Source organism: Mustela nivalis (genome assembly GCF_964662115.1).
Source record: "Mustela nivalis genome assembly, chromosome: 18".
In the NCBI taxonomy this organism is placed as follows: domain Eukaryota; kingdom Metazoa; phylum Chordata; class Mammalia; order Carnivora; family Mustelidae; genus Mustela; species Mustela nivalis.
The window spans coordinates 58,250,248-58,273,418 of NC_139037.1; the positions used below are offsets into that span (position 1 = coordinate 58,250,248).

Below are 23,171 nucleotides of genomic sequence, written 5' to 3' on the forward strand. Positions count from 1 at the left end.
TGTGTTAACCAGGACATTTATGGTCTCTGTGGCTCTCCGACAACTCAGCGAGGGAGTAGGGCCCTGTCAGTTCTAACTCTAGTGTGGAAGCAGGAGAACGGCTGACCATGGTCAGTCTGGCATCCTCACTGGGAGCAAGTGGTCCTCCACCCAGTGGGAGGAGATGGGGGTGATGGGTGGCATGAAGAGCTCTTCTCTCCGAGGTTCCCACGGCCACAGCTGTGCTGCTACTCCAGGGCTGAGGGGGGATGGGGGAAAAGGGTGGAAGAGGCTGTCAGGGAGGTAGAGGACCAGGTCCCAGGACCCTCACCCCTCCTGCTCCCCTGTCCACCCCCAGCCTCCCACGCGCCCCCCTCAACACGCTCAGCCTGTGCCAGGTTCAGGTTCAGGAAGGTGGCGTTGGTCCTCATGCAGGGGAGGGAGGTTGACTGTGAGAAGAGAGACAGGGTGAAAAGGAATCCCGAACCTTCATGGAGGAGGGGGGTGGATGGCTGCCATCGAAGAGCATTCTACCTCCAGCATTGACCTGGGACCAGGGTTTGATGAAGAAGGGTATCTAGGGGGTACCTGGCAGTGATTGATTTCCTGATCCTGGAAGCTTCATGCCTGAGCTGGGTGATGCCATGCCTGACTCAGGACTTCCAAAAGTACCTGGTCTGATGGGGGAGGTGAGACTCCAGACTGGAGAATGACCTAGTTCCAGTGTCTGAGAGCTTCTAGTCTAATGGGATGAAACCTGCCTCAGGGACATGGCTCTTGGACCTCCAGGGAAATTTAGTCTGATGGGGGTTGACCTGGTCCCTGATTCTGGAAGCTCCCAGTCTGATGTGGGGGATATGGTCCCTAACTCTGGGAACTCCCAGTCTGATGGAAGAGACCAGGCCCCTAACTCTGGGAGCTCCCAGTCTGATGGAGGAGACATGGTCCTTGACTCTGGGAGCTCCCAGTCTGATGGAGGAGACATGGTCCCTGACTCTGGGAGCTCCCAGTCTGATGGAGGAGACATGGTCCTTGACTCTGGGAGCTCCCAGTCTGATGGAGGAGACATGGTCCCTGACTCTGGGAGCTCCCAGTCTGATGGAGGAGACATGGTCTTTAAGTCTGGGAGGTTCCAGTCTGATAGAGGAGGCCTGGTGCCTGATTCTGGGAGCTCCCAGTCTGATGGAGGAGACATGTTTCCTGCCTCTGGGAGCTCCCAGACTGATGGAGGAGACATGGCCCCTGGGAGTTCCTACTCTGATGGGCAAGACATGGTCTTCAACATCTGGGAATTGTCAGGCTGATGGAAGAGACATTGTTCCTGACCACTGGAAACTCCTAGTCTGAGGGAAGAGACACAGTTCCTACCATCTAGAAGCTTCTATTCTAATGGAGGATTTCACTTCCTCCATTATGAGAAAAATTCTATCCTCTGATGGTAGAAATTCTGTCCTCACTCTTACTGTAATGCAAAGGAGGAGACACAATCCTAATGATCTAGGATCTCCCAGGCTGAAGAGGGAGGTAGGATCCACCGTCATGCTACACATCTATTCTGATGGGGGAGGTAAACTCCCATCATTAACTCATCTTCCCAATATAGTAGCAGAGGCAATATCTCCTATGTTTTGGAGTCTATGCATCTGCTGGGAAAAGGATGCCCTCCTCTCAGACTATGTCTCCTCTTTGAAAATCTTCAGTCTGGTGAACCTCTTGTGTGAGAGAGAAGGCACAGAAGTCCCCCGTAGAAGCCTTCAGTCTAATGGAGGAGGCCTGTCTACCCCTAGTCTAGGTCATCAGTTGGACGGAAGAGGAAAGAACTCTATTTCGAGATCTTCGAGTCAGATGGAGGAGACAAAATCCCTTCTTTCAGTCTGATGGGGAGGCATAACCACCCTCAATCTGTGTTTGCCAGACTATGGAGGAGACAGAGCGCCCCTTTGGGAGCCTGTGTCTGAAAAGATTCACCCTCCGCGCTCTCTGGCTCACTCACGGGCCACCTGCAGCTCCACTTCCAGCGTCTCGGTCTTGCCCTGCAACGTGACGGTCTTGAGCATGTAGCGGCCGGCGTCCGTGAGGTTCAGCTTCTGCACCAGCAGCGAGCAGTTGGCGAAGCCCACTTCCCGGCCTGTGTGCGCGGGGCCTGCGATCCAGTTCCCAGACGGCAGTTGGCTGAGCAGCCGGTTGGGCTCTGAGGCAGGCCCGCGGTACCAGGCATAGACCAGTAGGTCCTTGGGGTAGCCCTGGACAGTCAGGGTCACATCCTGGCCCTCCATCGGCTTGGTCGGCACAGGCACGATTGTCATGGCAACTGCTGCGGCTGGGGAAAGAGTGGGGGGAGGCTGGGTCAGCTGGGCCTGCACGGGGCAGAGTGTCCCCCTCCCCCCCTCAGCCAGCTCATCCGTGCCTCCCCACAACTGGCAGGTGCTCCCCCTGGAAGGGTGCCGGGAAGGAGACAGAGGAAGGAGCTGACTTTTGTGGTAGTGGAGGGGGGTTTTGTGTCTTGACAATGCCTGCCAGGGAGTTGTGTCTTCTCCCACAATGGGGGCTGTCTCTGCCCCCATCAGACTAGGAATTTCCAGCCCTTGGGGGATATTTCTCCCATTTAACTCTAAGACCCTAGAGGGTCAGGCCATGTCTCCTCCATCAGATTGAAAATTCCCAAAATATAGGGCCCACGTCTCCCCTATCAGATTGGAAATTCTAGAGTATGAGGGGGCATATCTCCCCTATCAGACTGGAAATTCTCAGAATATGGGGGCCCTGCCTTCCTTATCAGATAGTTGGGAGTTATGTACCCCAGGCTGTATCTCTTCTGTCAAACCAAGAGACCTCAGAATGTAGGGACAATAGTTTCTTATCAAATAGAAAGATTCCAAAGGGTGGGAGGCCATGTCTCTTCCATCAGATTTGAAATTCCAGATCATAGATCTCTCCAGTCAGCCTGGGGATTCCAGAAGTTGGACTGGGGCATGTCTATCCCATCAGACAGGAAATTCCTAGAAAATGGGGGGCTTATACTCCCCCATCAGATTGGGAGTAACTCAGAGGTGGGAACTGTGTCTCCCCCATCAGACTAGGAATTCTCAAAAAAAAAAAAAAAAAAAAAGAGAGGACCATGTCTCTTCAAGACCACATCTCTCCCGTCAGACTACGAAATGTCCCCAAGCGTGAGTGTCTCCTCCGTCTGACTGGAGCTTCATTGCGGTTGGGTGTCTCCTCCGTCACTGCTTAAACACCCACGGAGTGTGAGGCATTGCCTCTTCTCTCTGATGGGCAGCACCCTGAATAAGGAAGTCATGCCTCCCTATTCCAGGATCATCTCTCCAAGAGCAGAGACCATGTCTCCTCCATCAGATCAGAGTCTGCCCCACATGGGGGTGGGGGGGTGTTTCCTTTTCCTCTGTCTCTGCCTGGCACCTGTCACAGGGTTGCTGACCGTTCAGGAGTCCCTTGGGGGTGCTGTACCCACTCCCTGCACATACCTGCACACTTGGACACCCCCCATCTTGGCCCGCACAAACAGGGCTAGGGGCAGCACCGGGGGTCATCTGGTATACCCCCCGTCTCTTGCCGAGACCAGCTGCCAAGTCCCCAGGTGGGGGTGGGGCCGGAGGTACACTTACCTCTGGGGATGCCATTTCTGCTTTGGGTGAAAGAGTATCCACCCTTTGGATGAGACCCAGCCTGTTAGTAGGAGGGAAGGGGGAGGAAGGGAGGGAAGGACTGTTCTCACTGTCCTTGGGGGATGGTGGCCACTTGGGAAGGAACCAAGGCAGAATTAATGAGGCCTCAAAGCCACCATCCCCAGGGGATGAGAAAGTGTCCCCTGAGGATGCTGATAGCTCTCCAAACACCAGCTGTGTCTGCACTACCCCCAGCCCCCAGGTTGTCTGAGGACAGAGGCAAGACAGCGCCTCCCTGGCTGGGTTTTTCCACTTGCCAGCAACTGGCCGTGCTTTTCCGTGTGTGTGCCGTGTGTGCGTATGTGTGTCCGTGCATGCACGCGCACGCAGTCACAGGGGCCAGATAACTGCATCATCTAGTTGGCTGCATGGTTGTTCAGCTGTCGGCATGGAGGGAATGGGGCGGGGTCCTCCCCAGCTGCGTCAGGGGGAGTTCAGAACGGGGGGTGGGGCATGCATGTGAAGGGACAGATGAATGTGTCCCCACTCTACCCCGTGTGTGAGACAGACATGTGCCCCCTTTCTCACTTCGCCACCCCTCACAGAAGAGTCTGATTCCTGTTCAGGTGACAAGGTAGGGGGTGTCTCCTTCTGCCACCCGAACAAAGAGGGGTCCCCCCGCCACACCACTTTGTCACTTGGCCAAAGAATGGGTTGAGACTCTCTTACTTTCCGATTATCTTCTGGGCAAAGGGTACCCTTAACTTTTGGGGCTGCAGCCAAACCTTTCACTGTCCATCTGGGCTTCCGTGGGGAGGGGGTGGTGGTCAGGCCGGGGGCGACTCACCAGAGAGCTTGACCACCACTGAGGCGGATCCGGAAAGCAGGGTCTTGGGGTTCTTAGCAATACACGTGTATGTGCCCTCCTGGGCTGCGGTCATGCTACTGATGTTGAGGTGGTCTCGCCCGTTCTTGAGGGCCCGCCCGTTGAACGCCCACACATACTCGGGCTCTGGGCAGGACTGGGACACACACCACAGGGTGAGGGACGTGTTGAAGTCAAGTTTGATGGTGCAGCCCGTGCGGGTGGTAGAGTCCTGGAGGATGGCCACGCGTTCTGGGCCATCTGTGGGGGCAGGAGGGAGAGAGACGGGGCAGTGGAGGGACAGGGGCGTAGAGGTGGGCACCCCTGGGAACATGTGGGCCTAGTGGAGGGAGAGAGCTCTGGTCTTTTCAGATCCCACACAGATCTCTAATTTGCACTAGGATCTTGAGAATCACTTTCCCCTTTCCGGGGATTTGTTTTCTCTTCTGTAAAAAGAGGACGTGGGGCCAGACAAAATTTCAAGATATTTTCGAAATCTATGGCCCCCTTAAAAAAAAAAAAAGGAGAAGAAGAAGAAGAAGACTAGACTATCGGTTTCTCATAAGGCATTCTAAGAGTCTATAGAATTCTAGGGCTCCAAGAGTCAATGCTTCTAGTCAATGCTTCTAGGCTCTAGGGCTCTAAGATTCTAGAAATCTAGGTTTCTAAAATTCTAGGATTGGGTGGCTCTAAGATTTTAGAATTTGACTCTAAGATTCTAAGAATCTCTGTTTCTAGAGTTTCTAGGATTCTCAGAGTCCAGAATTCAGGGCTTCTTAAATCCAGCATTCCCTGGTCGTAGGATTCTAGGCTCCAAGTTTTTCTACATCAGCGGCCCCTGCGTACCTCCGAGATTTACTTGCCCCGGATTCCACACTGCGGATCTGCTGCCCCTGGGAATGACTCCATGCTTTGGTTACATTTTTCTGTTTGATCTCCCCTCCCCCCCCACCACTCACTTCCCGCCTCCCTTTCAAAACCCGCCAGCCCTGGGTCCCTTCTTGAGGGTGTTGGTTCCGGCTGAAGGCTTATTCCATTTCTCGGGTGGTTTTTAGTCCTTAGGAAGATGGGTCAAGTGCATTTTAAGAGGGATCCCTGGCTCCTAACCCCAGTTCACCTCCTGACTCACTGTGTGCCCTCAGGCACCCTCTCCTGGCCTCAGTTTACCCATCTATGAGGTTTGGGCACTGGGTATTTCCAAGTGGGGCCAGGAGGACTCACAGTACACAGTCAGGTTGATGGGCTCGCTGCGGCTGACACTGACCGGGTTCCAGACCTCACACTGGTAGGCTCCAGCCTCCTCCCTGCGGACGCCGTGCCGGGTCAGCACCCGGCCGTCGGCGGACTGGCCGAGGCGGATGGCGATGGGCAGGGCTTCGCCATTGAAGAACCAGCGGACCTCAGCGGGGCTGGGGCTGCTGCACGTCAGGCGCAGGGTGTCTCGGCGCTCCACCAGTGCCGTGTCGTTGGCCATGACCACAGGTTGGGCCAGGATCTCTGTGGGGGCAAGAGACAGAGGGGGAGGGGGCCGGGCACTGCCTGCTCCCCCAACTGTCCCCCTCCCCTGTCCAGGGGCATGGCTGGATCCCGGTGGTGTCCAGGACCCCCAGCTGGAGGGACAACAAATGGGATAGGAGGCTGGTGTAGTCCTGGAAGCCATCCTGAAGGTGGTGAGCATTTTATTTTAAAAGATTTTATTTTTTATTTTTTATTCTCTCTGGACAGAGAGAGATCACAAGTAGGCAGAGAGAAAGGAGGAAGCAGGCTCCCTGCTGAGCAGAGAGCCTGATGCGGGGCTTGACCCTAGGACCCTGAGATCATGACCTGAGCCAAAGGCAGAGGCTTAACCCACTGAGCCACCCAGGCGCCTCGAGGTGAGCATTTTAATGTTATTTTGTCTTTTTTTTTTAATGGTTTTAAGTTTTTACTTTTTTTTTTTTTTTTTTTTTAAGAGGGACTGGGAAGGAGATGGGAAGGCTGGCTGGGGCAGAGGGGAGCCTGGGGCGGGGGGGGGGGACGGGAGGGGTGTCTCACCATAGACCTGCAAGTGTCCGTAGCCCACCTCCGTCTGTAGCTGCCTGTTGAGAGTCTGCAGGATGTAGGTGCCCGAGTGCCTGGGCAGGACGCTGTGGATGTCCAGGCTGCCGTCGGGGCGCACAGCCTCCCGCCCTGTGTGGGCTGGGCCAGGGGTCTCGTCGCCCGTGCTCACGATGTAGCTGGCCACCAGGTAATTCAGGCTGAGAGTGGGCCCTGCATACCAGCTGTAGGCAAGCAGCTCCCCCTGAAGCCCGTGGACAGTCAGTGTGATGTTGTCCCCCTCGGCTGGCTGGGCAGGCTCGGGGGTGATAGAGATCTCGGCCCCCACACTCAGGAAAGCGGCTGAGGAAGAGGAGCCAGAGGGATGGGATGAGCCGCGCTTGACCATGGCCCCCCTTCAATGGAGGAGGAGATGCGGGGTCCTGGCCCATGGGTTCCTGGTATACAGTAAGTGCTCACTAAGTATTAGCTAGCCATAGGGTCTTGGTCCTCAAGCAGGCCTGAGGATTGAACTGGATGGGCTGTGCCAAGGATCTGGCATGTAGCACGTGCTCAGCCCACGAGAGGGTTTTCCTGGGGCGAGAGTCACCAAACCAAGGCTTACACAATCAGGCAGGCCTGTCTAGCCTCTGGGCCATGACTCTTAGTCCAGTGCTTTTCCTTTGCCTCTCTAGGTCTGACCCCTGCAGCTAGTAGGAGTGTGATTAATTGACTCTGCCCTTTTCCTTACTGGCTGAAGATAAGCTCCAAACCCAACTGGCTGGTCAGGGCAGCTTGGGTTTGAACTGTGTGCGATTGGTTGCCCGGAATGGGCGGCCATGCAGGTTCTTGGGGAAGAAATGCTGGTGTGGCTGCTTAGTTTCTGGTACTTTCCAGGCTGATAAAGCATGGCTAGGGGTGAGGGCTCTGGGTCTAGCACTCAGCCCTACCACTACTGGCTGTGTGACCAGCCAGTGGCCTCCCCTCTCTGAGCCTCAGGTCTCTCGTTGATGGAGTGGGGGTCGTGAGCGGGCCTCCTCCCGAATGTTGTTGTTCCCATAGGGAGAACATTTAGAACAGCTCCAAGGGCACGGCCAGTGCTAGCCAATGCTGTTTATTCTGACCTTCAAACAACCCTGTGAGTTTAGTCCATTTCACAGATGAAGAAACAGGCCGAGAAGGGGAAGGGGGCCCGTTGCCCCAAGCCACGTTCTCGGGAAGAGAGGCCAAACTGCCAGCTAGAGTGCACCCTAGCCAAGCTTCCAAGGAGGCTCGGTGGCTCCCCTGCCTTAGTTCATGCTCCGATCTTAGAAATCTGTGAGGTTCACTCTGCAAGCCTCCCCGGCCAGCCCCACGCCAGTGCCTCCCAGCGGAGCCAACGATGCCCTCCTGACCTAGTCTGCTGGACTTCTAGCTCCCACCTTCCCTCTCCCGGGCTGCAGGGATCCCCGCCCTCCCTGGGGTTGGTGGGGTGCGGAGGTTGTGGGGGTACCGTTCTTGCTCACCACTGAGGAAGAGCCAGCTGTGGCTAGTCAGTGCCATCTTTCGCCCCCAATCTGGTCTGCAAGGCAGCGGTGTTGGCGTCCCGGTGCTCTGAGGCCCTTCCCGGTGGGGACCTGGCTCCGTCTGGCGTGGGACCTGGGAGGGTTCGGTGATTTGGAGCCGGGGGAGATCACCTGAATTTGGAGGGATCGAGTCACCGAGGATCTGGGGCCCCGTGTGGGTACCAGAGTGGGTGTGGCAGGCCCGGGCCAGGGGCCATGACCTGGCCAGGCCTCCTGGGGCACTGCCTAACCTTCTTTGTGCCAAGGGCCTGGGTTTGGTACCAGGAGAAGAACCAGGTCGCCAGGGAGGCGGGGGGAGGTGCGGGGGAAGATTTTAGGGCAATTCTTACCCGGGGCCCAGGCCTGAGCCTCCCTGGTGAAATCGGGGGTCACAGAGAGATAAAACCAGTCAGCAGTGACTGTCCTTTCCCAGCCTCAGGGAACGTGGGGGATCTTCAGCTGTCCTCTCAGGGGATGTCCTGCGAGGTGGGCACTGTTAGAAACTCTGTTTGCAGATAGGGAAAGTGAGGCACTGGGCAGGGGCTCTGACTCACCCAAGTTCCTACAGGAGAGGGAATTTGAAGCCTGCTGTCTCCAAAGCCACACAGAGGGAGGGAGGTGGGGTGGCTACACACACACTTTCTCTGGGGCTGAGAAACCCACATTCTTTCTTCCCTTCTTCAGCTTTGTTTTCCCTGCCTGTCAAGTGTGAGTGTGGAGAGCTTGGAGCCAGAGAGGGTCCGGTTTTGACCTTGGCCCTTCTCTTTCCCCGGGTGGAGCTGGAGGCAGCCCCTTGCTGAGTCTCTGTTTGCTGCTCCAAAAAGCAGTCTACGTGTAGACCCTGCTTAAGTTTGTTGCCAGTAGTTAGTGAGATGGACAGCCCCTGGCAGGCTGGGGCCGCACACACGGGGTCTGGGTGGTGTGACTGCCATTAAAGGGGCAGTGGCCCTGGGCTTAGTCCATGGTCCCCTACCTCCATGACCCTGGGCAAATTGTGGAGCCGGCTGGGCCTCAGTGTCCTCATCTGTGAAATGGAAACAATGACCATACCCACCTCATAGGGCTCTTTTATTCAACAAATATTGAATGGGCATCTCCTGTCTGCCAGGCCATGTTCTAGGTGCAGGTAGATAAAATCACTGGTCTCGTGGGGCTGACATGCATGGGATAAACAAATAAAATAGAAACTCTAGGGCACCTTGGGGGGCTCAGTCATTAAGCCTCTGCCTTCGGCTTAGGTCATGATCCCAGGGTTCTGGGATGGAGCCCCACATCAGGCTCTCTGCTCAGCGGTGAGCCTGCTTCCTCCTCTCTCTCTCTCTGCCTGCCTCTCTGCCTACTTGTGGTCTCTGTCTGTCAAATAAATAAATAAAATCTTTAAAAAAATAGAAAAATACAAACTCTATTCCATGTCTGATGGACCTAAGTGGTGTTGGGGAAAAATCAAGCCAAGAAGGGGGTTTGTGATTTTTAAATTGGAGGTGGGGGAGGAGATCAGGGGCAACGTCTCTGGGAAGGTGAGGTTGGCAGGGCTGTGGGGGGGGGCTAGGGGAAGTGGTTTTTTTTTTTTTTTCCTTAAGATTTTATTTATTTATTTGACAGGCAGAGATCACAAGTAGGCAGAGAGGCAGGCAGAGAGAGAGGAGGAAGCAGGCTCACCACTGAGCAGAGAGCCTGATGTGGGGCTCGATCCCAGGACCCTGGGATCATGACCTGAGCCAAAGGCAGAGGCTTTAACCCACAGGGAAGTGTTTTTGACAGATGAGTTCCTGTTGAAGCCTTGAGGGCTTACGGGTCCTGGTTCTTGTCAGGCCCCAGTGGCCTGTGCCCGGCAGGAGCCTTACCTGTGGCTCACCCGTCCTGCTTTGCTCCTAATTTGCCCGGTGTCCTGAGCTACCCTTGCCGGGCCGGGCTCTGTTCGGTCGGGGAGGGTGGGGGCTTGGCAGGAGGTGTGGGTGCCCTGGGACCTCCAGTTCTCCTCACCCCGCCTGCAACCTCACCTCATCCTTTTCTGTCCTGACCCAGGCCTCTCCCTGGAGCCCTGGGACGCGTCCCGGAGTCATTCAGGACGCCTCCCCCTCGATGTCCCTGGGCACTGCTGGCTCACCTTGTCCCAAACTGACCTTGGCATCTTCCCCCAGACCTGCTCCTCCTCCTCCTCTTATCAGGGATGGCGCCACCATCCACCTGTCATTGGGACACACAGACCCAGGACTGGGTCCCTGATGCTTCCGCTCCCCCCCAGCACACCACACCCTGTGGCACCTGCTCTTAAACTCTCTTCCGTATGTGCCTTCTCTCCTTCCTTGTACCCCTTCCCTGGTCCAGGCATCCCCCCCGCCTCCTATCTGGCTTCCCTCTGCAAGTTCTCCCAGGTCCCTGGCCCAGATCTCACCCTCCTCCTTCCATGATGCTCAGAACCTGCCAGGACTCCCCAGTATCCTTAGGAGAAAGCCCAGCTCCTTGGTGCAGCCCATGAGGCCCTGCATGGCCGAGCCCCACCGGCTTGACCAGCCTCATGGACACCCCCTCGGCCGCGAACTCTAGATCCCTGCTTCCCTCTGCTCTATCCCATTACCTGCCCGACTCCTCCTCCTCCAGGAAGTCCCCCTGGACTCTCGGACTAGGTTAAGGACACCCTGTGATCCTCAGGCCCAGCCCTGACCACCATAGGTTCTCACAGTCAGGGGGTGGGCCCCCCATCTAGACTAGGAGTCCTGGGAGGGCAGAACCTGGGCTGTTGCGGTCACTACTGTGTCCCCATTGCTGCCCAGCCGAGGGTCGGGCACAGAGCAGGGGCTCAAGGGGTGTTTGTGGAAGCAGACGCCGGCTGTGGATGACAGAAACAGGAGTCTCCAGGGAGGCCCGGGTTTCTGGTGATTTGCTATCTGGTTGAGGAGGGCGATGAGGCCACGTCTCTGGGAGGCCTGAGACATATCCAGGCTTTTGTCCAGACTCTGCGTGGCTCCCTACCCCTCATGGGGCCATGCTGACTGTTCTCTACTGTCCTTGCCCTTCCGGGTCCGCTGCCAGCCCCCACCCCCACTGCCTCTACTCTGGTGCTCCTGGGCATGAGCCGAGATCCTTGGTTCGTTTGAGAGCTGGAGTTTCTTGAGCACCTAGTCCAGGCCTTAGATCACAGTCATGAATAGGACAGAAATCCCTGCCTCATAGAACTGACCTTTTGTTTGGGGAGGCAGTCAATAGGCAAATAAACACAAACGCATCTAACTTTCAGGTGGGGATAATGCCATGGGGAAAAAGAAAGTGGGGGAGGCATTAGAGGTGGCCTGGGCACTGGTTTATGTCCGGCAGTGAGAAGATGTTGTAGGAGGCAGCACTTAACTAAGGAAGCCATGCTGAATCTAGGGGAAGAACATTCCAGGAAGAGGACATAGCAAGTGCAAAGGTCCTGAGGCAGGAGCGTTTTGGTGAGTGTGAGGAAGAACAAAGGGGCTGGGGGAGGGGGTGGGGGCAGATCCTGCAGGGTCTCATGGGCCATGGGAGGACTTTGGCTTTTACTCTGAGACCAGACCCATGACAGCCACTTTGAGCAGAGGACGGGGCTGACTTAGGTGTTAATAGAAACTTCTGGCTGCCTTGTGGGGAACAGATGGGGGCGGGGAGTGAGGATCCAAGCTGGGAGGCCCTGAGGGGGTGTTTGCAATAGTCTAGCTGTGTCCAGTACGGTAGCCACCGGAGATGAGTGGTGAGTAAAATGACGACGCCAAATACTAAGGACCTGTTGCTGGCAAAAGCAAAACAAAAATGTAAAATGAAATAGACCACTAATTTTCTTTTTAAGTATTTTATTTGTTTATTTGACAGAGAGAGACAGTGAGAGAGGGAACACAAGCAGGGGGAGTGGGAGTGGGAGAAGCAGGCTTCCTGCTGAGTGGGAAGCCTGATGCGGGGATTGATCCGAGGACCCCAGGATCAAGATCTGAGCCGAAGGCAGACACTTAACGACCGAGCCACCCAGGTGCCCCAGATCACTCATTTTTTTATATTGATTCCATGTGGAGGTGATAACATGGGCTAAATCAATTCATTTCACCTGGTTTTTGTTTTTGTTGTTTTTGCTTTGCTTCATGTGATAGCAGGACGTCCTCTCCTGTGTATGGGGCTTGCATGTCTTCTGTTGGAAGGCACTGGAACAGGCAGGGGGTGGTGGTGGCTGGACTGAGGACGGGGAAATGGACGGATCGCGTGACCTAGTTTACACCAACGCTATTGTTCATTTTGAAATCGTTGGCTTTACCTGTTACCTCACTGGGCACCCCATCTCCCTTCTTCCCCGAGGATCCATTTTGCAGCCCGGGAAACTGAGGCTCAGGGCCATTGCCTCCAGAGTTTGGAGTGGGCAAGTCTTATCTTCTCCATGCCGCACAGCAGACTGGGGACAAGTTTCCCTGATCTTGTTTTGTCAGCCCTTCCGGCCCCCACCTTCTTATCTGACCAGCCATGTCAATACCTCCCTGGGAAGAAGGCCTAGTGCCGGGTGCTTCTGATCCCATCCACTGCGGGACTTCAATCAGTATTTGTTAGATGGAAACAGGCCTGGGCTCCGGTGGCGGGACCCCTGTCCCATCCTCCAGGGCAGAGACCTTGGAGCTGAGGGGGTTGGCTGCAGCTAATCCCTCAGCGAGGCCAAAGCAGGTTTCTGACCCCCCCCCCACCCCCTTATCTGCTGAGAGGAGGCTTGGATGCTGCAATATTTACTCATGAACCTGACCTCTAGGTGTGGCTTCCTGCACCCGTCTGGCAGGCAAGGTCTGGGCTTGGTCCTGGGGAGGCTGTCCTTGGGGAGAAGGGACCCCCAGATCCCCCGAAGGACCCCAGATCCCTCACCCCAGGGAAGAGGACCTGGGGTACCATGCAGGTGGGGATGGGTGGATCGGAGGAGCGAGACTCATGCCTTAGCATAGGCTCTTTCCCTGTGTCTGGATTCTCATCTACCCCCCCAACCCTCCGCCCCCGTCTCTCCCTCTCACCTCATTGAGCCAGGAGGGGGAGGGGGGTGGTTTCCAAGTCCTTCAATCATTAGACAAATATTTATTGAGTGCCAACTATCAGTCGGGCTGTGCTGGGGTACAGACAACATCCCTTTCCTTGTGGGGCGTAATCCTATTGGAGGGAGAGGAACACTAATCAAAAAATTGATACGGCATATCTTGTCAAGGAGAGATAACTGCTATAAAAAAATAAAGTAGGGCCAGAGGATAGGAGGGACGGGGGTTGCCAGGGAGGTCAGGGAGGTCCTTTCTGAAGGTGTGAGCTGAGACCTGAAGGAGGTGACACATCTGGGGGAAGGGGGTTTTGGGGTAGCAGGCACAGCAAGTGCAAAGGCCCTGAGGCAGGAGGGTCTTTGGTGACTGTGAGGACAGCAAGGCAGCTGGTGTGGCTGGAGCTGAGTGAGGGAGGAGGCTGTGGGAAAGAGATAGTTACAGAGGGAGCAGGGGACCTAGGGAGTAGGACTTGGGATGCAAAAGATGGCCCATTAGGGCTGAATGGGGTGATGGTAAGGTGCAGCCTGGGTAAGAGAGCTAATGAGGACAGAAGAGAAGGATCTAGGCCTGGAATGAGGGGCTGCAGGGGGCTGGGTTGGTAAGTGTGAGAAACTGGGCTTTTCTGGAGTTAGGGAGGTGGAGGGGAGTAGAGAGAGAGTGCCAGCCTTCCAAGGGGGTCCCCAAGGGTCCAGATGGGTCTGGGTGGGAACCTGGCTAGATGTCCTTTCTCTAAGCCTCATTTTATCCATCCGGAGTATTGGAAGGGGGTGGATTTGGACTTAGAGTTAGGGATAAACAATTTAATACCTTTTTACATTTAAATAACTTTTTATTCTGGGAAATTTCCAAATTCCACACACTCATCCAAAGTAGAGGGGACAGTAATACCTCCTGCCCATCCCCCAGCTTTAATCTTCCTTCCCTTCCTGCACCCACCCCTGACCTATAGCATTTGAAAGCAATTTCCAGGCGTTTTATCATCTTATTCATAGCTACCTCAGCCTGAATCCCTCAAAGATAGGGACTCATTAAAACACACACACACACACACACACACACACACACAGTCTCATATTTTCACCTAATGCGCGAAAATAAGATGAACAAAAAACCACTTCCTTAATATCCTCAAATACCTAGTGAGTATTCAGAGTTCCAGTCTCAAAAACATCTGTTTCTTTCTTTCTTTCTTTTTTTTTTTTTAAAGATTTTATTTATTTATTTGAGAGAGAAGGAGTGAGAGAGAGCATGAGAGAGGAGAAGGTCAGAGGGAGAAGCCGACTCCCCAAGGAGCTGGGAGCCCGAGGCGGGCTCCATCCCTGCAGTCCGGGGTCATGACCCAAGCCGAAGGCAGCCACCCAACCAACTGAGCCACCCAGGCGACCCTCAAAAACATCTTTTTCTTAGCTTCACTGGGGCATACTTTTTTTTTCGTTTTTTTAGGATTTCTTTTTTAAGTCATCTCTACGCCCCACGTGGGGCTCAAACTCACAACCCTGAGATCAAGAGTCGCACACTCCACCCACTAAGCCAGGTGGGCACCCCCCCGACGTGTGATTTTCTTTTTTAAAAAAGATTTTATTTATTTTTTTATTTGATAGACAGAGATCACAAGTAGATGGGGCAGTGGGGTGGGGGGGAAGCAGGCTCCCTGATAAGCAGAGACCAGGACCCTGGGATCATGACCTGAGCCCACCCCACAGGCTTGGGTGGGTGGGGGAGCCGTGCATCAGGGGCTCCACCCCTGCGGGCCACACCCCTCCGCCCGCACCCCCCCAGCCCTAGACGGACTCTCAGAGGGCAATGCCCTCTGCCTGCAAAGGGGTTGAGTTTGGGAGGGAAGGGTTTTCCCCATGAATCATAATCAGTCTTGGTCATGGGCCAGCCATTTCCTTCCCCAGACAGCCACTTCTTCATTTGTAGAACGAGGAGCCACAGCCCTGAGAATCTAGTGGTGACCAGGGCTCAGAGGAAGGGAGTGGGGGTCCGCCCTGAGCCTTGAGGGGCAGAGCTTGGGTGGAGACAGTGAAGGACTGGGTGGGGGGGTGGGGGTGCAGCTAGTCCCAGCTGAGGACCCTGGTCTCTTCCAAATGGGGCCAAACACTTCACCCAGTGCCTCAAGCTTCCCCCTCAGTGATGCCTCTCTGCTCGGCATGAACAGTGCCTTCTCCATGGGCCCTCGTGTGGAAGGCAGACCCCTTTGCTAGGACACGTGGACCCCAACATGGTAGCCGCCGTGGGTTACGTTTGGTCCTTCTTTCCGGACTAGAATGAGTAGAGGAGAAATCCAGATGTTAGAGAGATTTTGCTCTGTTCCCTGGTGTGTCCATTTTCTAGGCCGGGCGACCTGAATTTTCTGTGCCTCAGTTTTCTTATCTGTGAGATCAGGATGGTCCTAGCATTTCCCTTGTAGAACTGTGGTGAGGATCAAACAAGTGGGTAAATGGGAAACACTCAGCAGAGTGCCTGGCAGGTCCCGTTGCCCACCCACCTCCCAGAAGACCAGTTTCCCAAGAGTAGGGGCTCCTCCGCTTTCTCTTTGTGTCTCTGGATACTGGGAGTCGGGCTCATTCAACAGAGCTGGGTGGCCAGCAGCTGCTCAGTGAGCGGAGACTGCCAGGTACAGGAAGGGAAGGCTGTATAATGAGAATATGCACACATTCACTTATCCCATGTGCGTCCCTCCCCCCAACCCCAAGCCCTTGCTCTGTGCCTGCCACTTGGGGAGGTGCTGGGACCTGTCCCTGACCCTGGCTGCCTTGGTTGGCCCTGTCCTTCCAGGCCTTACAGTCCAGTGGCGAGACAAATCTCTAGACAGGGACCACCCAGAGTGGGCAGGGCTGAGGTGGAGGAACTCAGGAAAAGGACCCAACCCAGCACGAGTTTCAGGGAGGGCTTCCTGGGGGAAGAGGTATCTGAGCTGAGACCTGGGAGATGAATGGGGGTGGGGCCAGGGGAGTGGAGCACGGTGCCATTGGGGGTGCTCCCCGCCCAGGGGGCAGAATGTGTGGTGGGCAAAAGACTGCAGGCCATAGGGTGGGGGTGAGGGTCAGGGGAGCCTGAGGGGCCTCCAGGGGCCAGACCTCCCAGGGATTTACAGGCTATGGTGAGAAGCCTGGACTTTGAGCCACTGGGGAGCCATGGATTGTTCCGAGCAGGGAGGGGCAGGGCTGAGTTTGGGATTTAGGAAGATCCATTGCCCTGTCTTGGGGTGGGAGGCTGGGAAGGGGCAGGAGACTAGGTAGGAGGCTGGGGAGAAAAGTCCTGGTCCAGGGCTGGGCTGTAGAGACCCCAAGTTTGGGAGGCCCAGGAGGTAGGTTCTCGTGTTTGCCCTTCCCTGAGGGAAGGAGGCGCCCAGGTTTTGGGCCTGAGCAGTTGGGTGCCTTCTCTGGGCTCTCTGAAGGGGTAATGAAGGGGCAGAAGCTGGAGACAGGTGCCGGAGGCGATGTGGGTAGCTCCTCCAAGCTACCAGAGGAATTGTCTATGGGTCTATGTGGTCCTCTGCTGCCCCCTGCTGGCTCTGCGTTGACACGGGTCCTTGCCTACAAGTCTGGCAGAAAGGACAGACCCAATCAACTTCAATCCCAACCAGTGATAAAAGATGACATTTCTGGGGCGACCGTGCGGCAGGGTGCACCCACGTTCACTGTCCACCCTCCCGCCGCCGTACCCCCGGGGTTTCCAGCTGCCTTCTCCAGCGCACCGAAACAAAGTCAAAACTGACCTCCCCAACCTGCCCTGCTCCTTCCCTCCTTCCTTCTCTTTCTTGGTTTTATTGAGATATAAGTCACATACCAGACCATTCACCCACTTAAAGTGTACAGTTCGGTGTTTTTAATATGTTCATAGGGTTGTGCAACCATCGGCATGATCAATTTTGGAACATTTCCATCACCCCCCAAAGAAACCCTGTATCCCTTACTAGTCACTCCCCATCCTCCGCCCCTCCCCGCCAGCCCCGTGTCCCCGTCCCTCCAGCTGCTGGCAACCACTCAGCTGCTCCCTGTCTCCATGGATTTGGCTATTCTGGACATTTCTCATCAATGAAATCAGACAATATGTAACTTTGTGTCTCGCTGCTTTCATTCAGCATCACGTTCTTTTTTTTTTTTTTTTTAAGATTTTATTTATTTATTTGACAGAGAGAGATCACAAATAGGCAGAGAGGCAGGCGGGGGTGTGGTGGGGGAGAAGTAGGCTCCCCGCCGCCGAGCAGAGAGCCAGATGCGGGGACTGGATCCCAGGACCCTGGGATCATGACCTGAGCCGAAGGCAGAGGCTTTAACCCACTGAGCCACCCATGTGCCCCTCAGCATCACGTTCTTAAGGTTCATCCATGTTGTGCCATGGCTCAGCACTTCGGTCCTTATTTTTGGCCGATTACATTCCCTTGTCTGGGTACACTGTGTTTTGTTTCTCTATTCATCCACGGATGGACATTTGGGTTGTTTTCACTTTCTGGCTATTAGGAGCAGTGCTGTGAACATTTGCCTACGAGTTTTCGCATGGACACGTTTTCCCTCCTTGCATACCTGGCCCTCTTGCGCTGTGAATGGTGCCACTGCCCCTGCTTCTGGTCAGCAAGCCAGATACAGGGCGAGGGGGTGGCCCCCCACTCCAGCTCCCCCCTCCCCTGGCTTTCCTGGCACCTGCTCATTCTCCTCCATAACATCACTCCCCTGGAAATTATGTCTGGCCATTTGTGTCAGTTTTCTGAGGGCGGGGATCTCTGTTTTGTCCCCAGCTATCTCCTCAGAACCTACACCAACTGCACACAGCAGGTGATCAATAAATGTTTGTTGAGCTAATGAGCGAACGCGTTTGTGACACCCCCTTCTCCCTCATCCCCGATACCCAACCCGGGACCAAATCCTGTCAATGCTTTGTTCTAAACATCTTTTGTCTTTGTACATTTCTTCCCCGGCCATGCTCGACACCCTAGTCCAGCACCTGCCGAATGAATGAATGAGTCATTGAAGAGGTGGAGGAGAGCAGGTGTTCCTGGGAAGTTCTCTCAGGGAGACGTGGAGGTTGAGAATGTGGACACCGGTGTGCATTATGGTAGCGTATGGATTACGCTGATCATACATATTGGTTTTCCCTATTCTTTTTTATTTTTTTAAGTTTTTGTTTATTATTTGAGAGTGAGAGAGAGCACAAGCAGGGGGAAGGGCAGATGGAGAGGGAGAAACAGAGTCTCTGCTGAGCAAGAAGCCCAATGCGGGACTCGATCCCAGCACCCCGAGAGCATGACCTGAGCTGAAGGCAGACGCGTAACTGACTGAGCCCCCCAGGTGCCCCCGTTTCGCCTATTCTGCATACATGGGAACATTGCCCCTGCCCAGCACTCTTGACATTGGATTGTATCACGTGCCTTCCTTTGGCCAAGGAGATGTGAGTGGGACTGTCACTTCTAGGTGACAGCCTGCATGTTTTGCCACGTCCCCTCCCTTTTTAAAGGTCCTATCTCCAAATATAGTCACAGTAAGCACTATGGCTTCAACAGACACATTTTCGGGGGATGCAATCCAGCCCGTGTCAGACTCAGAGAGTTTACTCTTGAAAAAATACTATGGTCTTGAAGGTGTGGGTTGTGTGAATCAAGATTTAGAAGGAAGTAGTTGCAAAGAATCCCAAGTAATTTAGTAGCTTGAATGAGAGAGGAGTCTTTCTCTCTCAGGTAACTTATCTAACCTGGCATGGTGGCTCTGTCCCGGTTGCTGTGCCTGCCCCAGCTCTCTCTAACCCAGATCTGTGCGCCCCTGTCCATGCAATCCCAGATGTCTCTCACCACCACATCTTTAAGCTCTGGGAAGGGGAATGCTCTCCCTTTAACTGTGTGACTTGAGGACTGAGCACAGCCATCACTTCTGCTCACATCCCATTGGCCGGGAGTTAGTCACATGGCTACATTGAGCTGCAGGATCATCTGGGAAATGTAGTTTTTATGCTCAGTAGGCATACACTTGGTTCAAAACCCTATTACTGAGGAAAAAGAGAGAACAGATACTGGGGTTTGATGAGGGGTTGCTGGACAAGAGGAGAGGTAAGCAGGCACAGGATCCCCCCATACTCTGTGCCCAAGCAGCCTGTGCTGGGGCTGATCCTGACCATGCCTTGACCTGGCTGACCTTCTCAGACACAGCAGATCAGGGGCCCAGGAGATCAGGGTGTCCAGAGAGGTCTGGGGATGGAGAAATCCTTACAGGGAGTATTTGCGTGTCGAGTTAGCAGGAGAGGCAACTTCCCTTCCTGTGAATTTTTCCTCATCCTTTATGTTAATTTCCAGTGGCCACTGTAACCATTTGCTACAAGTGTAGGAATTTATTCGCTTACAGTTCGGGAGGTCAGGAGTCTGAAATGGGTCTCACTGGGCCAAACCCAAGGTGTCGGCGGGGAGGGGGGTTGCTTTCTGGAGGTTCTAGGGGAGGATCTGTGTTCTTGCCCTTTCCAGCTTTTGGCTTTACTGTGGCCTCTTTCTGTCTTCAACGCCAGCAAGAGCCGATGAAATCTTTCTCCCATCACATGGCTCTGACTCTGTGCGGCCTTGGCTTTGGGGCCCTTCCTTCATCCTGAGAGTCCATTGTCACTCCAATCTCTGCCTCCTTACTTACAGCTCCTCCTCTCACTCTCTCTCCCCCGGTCCCTTTCACAAAGACCCTTGTGATTATATTTTGGGCCCAGCGGGGTCATCCAGGATAATCTCCCCATCTCAAGATCCTTCACCCAATCACGCCTGCCTAGTCCCTTTGGCCGCCTAAGGTAACATTCACAGAGCATTAGCACAGAGCAACCCTATTCAGCCTGGCACACAGACTTGTTTTTCAGCTCCCAGAGCAAAAGTGACAGTCTGCTGTACCTTATGTGGGGGGATTCTTATCCCCTGACCTGTCAGCTGCTCCTCATCTCCCTGACCTCGCCTCCCACCCTTTCCTCCTTCCTTCCTCTGCTCCCACCACCCTGCCTCTTTGCTGCTCCTTGACTCACCCCTCCCCGCAAGGCATACTCCTGCCTCAGGGCCTTTGCACTTGCTGTATCCTTCACCTGGAATGCTCTCCCTTCAGATCCCTACATGGCTTCCTCTTTCTCCTCATTTAGGTCTTTGCTCATCGTCACCTTCTCTGCAAGGCCTTCTCTGCCCTCCCTATTTAAAATCACAGTCCATCCGTGCTCCCAATCCCCTTCTCTCTTCATTCCCCCTCCTCCTCTTATCACCATCCAGCACACCACGTATGTTAGTTACTCTGATTGCCGACTCTCGCCTCCGCCACAGTCTGTTTTGTTTCCTCCCAAAGCTGCAGGATCCAGAACCGTGCATAGCACATGGCTTATTTATTGCTGAATGAATGAATAAATTAAGGGTGACAGATTGGGTCCACATTTGGGACTGGGTGGAGGTTGGGAGGGGGGAGGAAAGGGATCTGCTGCCCTGAGGGCCGTGGTATGATTCTGGATCAGGAGCAACAGGCGGAAATTGGTGACAGGTTCTGAGAGACTGAATCTCGAGCAGGGAAGGGGTCTGGCAGCTGTGCTCACTGGCCAGGACTGTCGTCGGGGGCCTCCCAGGTCATGCACCTTATCCTTTGGGGCCTGTGTGGTAGGGAGCTGCCTTGTCCCTAGCGGAAGGGCTCCAAGGAAAAACAGGGAGCAGGGGTGGGGCACTGTGGGCTGACAGTTAAAAGCCCAGCGAGTAGGAGCCTGTGAGTATGGCTTGAAGCAGGCCCGAGACCGCTTTCCTCACACCCAAATATCCAGTGCGTGTCTGGGGGTACTTTGGGTTAGGAGAAGGCAAGAGCCTGCTCTTCCCAGGCACGAGGCCCAGGCCAGCTTGCTGGATGGACCAGACTTGAGGGTGGATTATATACTCAGAGGGTCAGAGAGGTGCTGGGCCCATCACAATCTCTTGGCCCCGGCCCAATGCTGTGCTGAGTCTTCATTTAAGGCCACCTTATTGAGGCCCTGCTGTGCTGGTCCTGTGGGGTCTCTGGTGTGGCTTTTCTGGGTGCACCAGGCCCCCAGGGGAGGGCTGAGTCTTTTGCTCTTCCAAGGGCCTGGGACCTCTTCAGGGGGTTGGCACGAGCTGGCAGTAAGGGGCAGGATCGGGGTTCAGCAGGTCCTGGGGGGGGAAGGGGAAGAGAAGGATTGTGGGTGAGGTAGGGGGAGAGCACACCTGGAGAGAATGATGGAAGGAGAGAGGCGCGCAGAGGCGGGAGACACCAGGCACCGGGAAGGCCAGAGAAAGGGGTGGACACAGAGCAACAGGGATGGGGAGACAGGAGGGACAGGAGCACAGAGAGGGAGAGAAGGACAGAGACATCAAGAAACAAAGACGGGTGAAGAGATAGATAGAGAGACAGAAAAAAGGATGTAGGGAACCAGAGAATGACAGCAGGAGGCACCCGGAGAGGTGTAGAGAAATGAGGAGAAATGTAGACAGACACACGGACACAGAGATCCAGGGGCGGATCACAGAGAGGGGCTAGGACCTGCAGCCCTCGGCTCCTTCTAAGAAGGAGGAAGTTACAATCCCAGGAGGGGAGAAACTGTGCTGTGCTTCCCGGGGAAGCTACAGACTCCGAGACGGTCAGTGGTGGACGGTCAGTGAGGACAGCCCTGTCCCTCTGCACCCCGATCTGCCCCTGGTTGGGATCCCTGCCATGTCCCAGCTCCACACCTGGTAGGGGTGCTTCTCTGGATCCGGCTGCTGGGGCAGGGGCTACAAGGGAAGAGCATGGGTGAGCCAGGTCCCCAGCACCCTGACACCCTCCCACCTTTGACCTTTGCTGTGAGGACAGACCTGGCTTCCAAGTCCCCATCGCCCCTTCCTGACTCCACGGGTGGTGTGGCCGGTGTTCTGACAATGACCCCCATAATGCGCTTAGCCTCCCTTGCACGCCTGTGATTCTAAGCTTTTCATCTCAGCTTTTGATATTTCTCCTCTTACTCATTTGAATTCTTCTTCTTATCATCTCCCACCTGATTATAAAGGGAGCATCTGCTCAGTGTGGAAACTACAGACAAAGGGAAGAGGGAAAAGAAAGCACCCCTGTGCGCCACCCCCCACAACCTCCATACCCAAGAGACTAATGCTCCTTATGTTGTGTCCTTCCAATCTCTTTTCCTGGTGGTTTTAAAATAGGGAGCATCCCAGGTTGAGTTGTGTTCCTACAGTGCGGGACAAAGTGATGGGCACCACAGGGGGTGGGACTCACCATGGAGGTGTTCGTGGACCCCGTGTCACCAGGGGGAGACACCAGGAAGGTCGGAGATGGCATCACTTCATAGATGTTCTGGTCACCTGAAGCAGAGGACAAGGGAGGAGCTGGCTGACACACAGCCTGCAGGCACATGCTGGCTGCTCTCAGTGGCTATCTTTTATTCATCTAACATTGGTACAAATCCCTTTCCTTCCCCAGCCCTGTGCTGGGGACACAGCAGAGACTGAGGCAGTGCTGGCCCTGCCCTTCCAAAGCTCGCATCCAGTAGGGGAGACACATCTGTCCCCAGAGTGGGTAGGGCTGAGTGGTGGAGCCCAGAGAGCTCCTGGAGGGGAGCCAGGGAGGGCTCCCTGGAGGAGGGGACATCTGAGACTGGGAAGAGAAGCGAGAACTACACAAAAGCAGGAGGGAGTGGCTGGTGGGGATAGCCTGCCATGTTTGAGGAGCTGTGATATATTTGGTCTGTCTGTATACATATAGTTTATTTTATATTGTTTTGCTTCTGAGGGTGGGAATGTTACATGTGGGAGATGAAGCCAGGAAAGACAGTGGAGACCAGTTTAGGGGGGTCTAGAGAGCCATGTAAAGGAGGGGACCCTGGAGAGCTACAGAGGGCCTCTGAGCAGAGGAGAGACAGGGTGAGAGCTTTGGCAGCACTCTGGTGGGGGATGGGGTCCTTCCCACCCCCCATGGGGTGGAGGCCAGCCTGGGGTCCGGGAGCCCAACAAGGAGCTGGGTGTGGGTACCTGGGAATAAATGAACCACCGGGACTGGATATGCCAGCCACTGAGAAGAGGAGGAAAAGCAGATTTGGGGTGAGTGCCGAAGTACTCGGAATCTGTGGGCTGAGTCTGGGGGGCTCCAGAGAAGTCTGGGTGGGATGATGATTGGGGGGTGGTGAGGGTGTGTGTGGC

General features: G+C 54.9%; 1 protein-coding gene and 1 long non-coding RNA gene across 7 annotated transcripts in view; one reads left to right on the forward strand and one right to left on the reverse strand.

The window, feature by feature from the left end:
• On the reverse strand, positions 1 to 9,115 carry CEACAM16 (CEA cell adhesion molecule 16, tectorial membrane component). Of its 6 annotated transcripts, none has more exons than XM_082710720.1 (9): positions 8,585 to 9,115; positions 8,381 to 8,509; positions 7,992 to 8,124; positions 6,505 to 6,849; positions 5,692 to 5,967; positions 4,453 to 4,731; positions 3,606 to 3,666; positions 1,973 to 2,299; positions 1 to 238 (listed from the first exon to the last, which is right to left on the reverse strand). In XM_082710720.1, the coding sequence occupies exons 3-9, from the start codon at positions 8,026 to 8,028 to the stop codon at positions 112 to 114; spliced, it is 1,452 nt and encodes a 483-aa protein (XP_082566846.1). In that variant the 5' UTR covers positions 8,029 to 8,124; positions 8,381 to 8,509; positions 8,585 to 9,115; the 3' UTR covers positions 1 to 111. The 6 variants fall into 6 exon arrangements, with proteins under 6 accessions (XP_082566846.1, XP_082566845.1, XP_082566848.1 ...); XM_082710719.1 differs by having other exon boundaries at positions 7,992 to 8,162; XM_082710722.1 differs by lacking the exon at positions 3,606 to 3,666 and having other exon boundaries at positions 7,992 to 8,162; positions 8,585 to 9,112.
• LOC309853075 overlaps positions 5,987 to 23,171 on the forward strand; it is a 23,638-nt gene continuing 6,453 nt past the window's right edge. Inside the window, exon 1 of the long non-coding RNA XR_014305506.1 lies at positions 5,987 to 6,344. This is a non-coding gene — a long non-coding RNA (uncharacterized lncRNA). The remainder of the gene's footprint in view (positions 6,345 to 23,171) is intronic.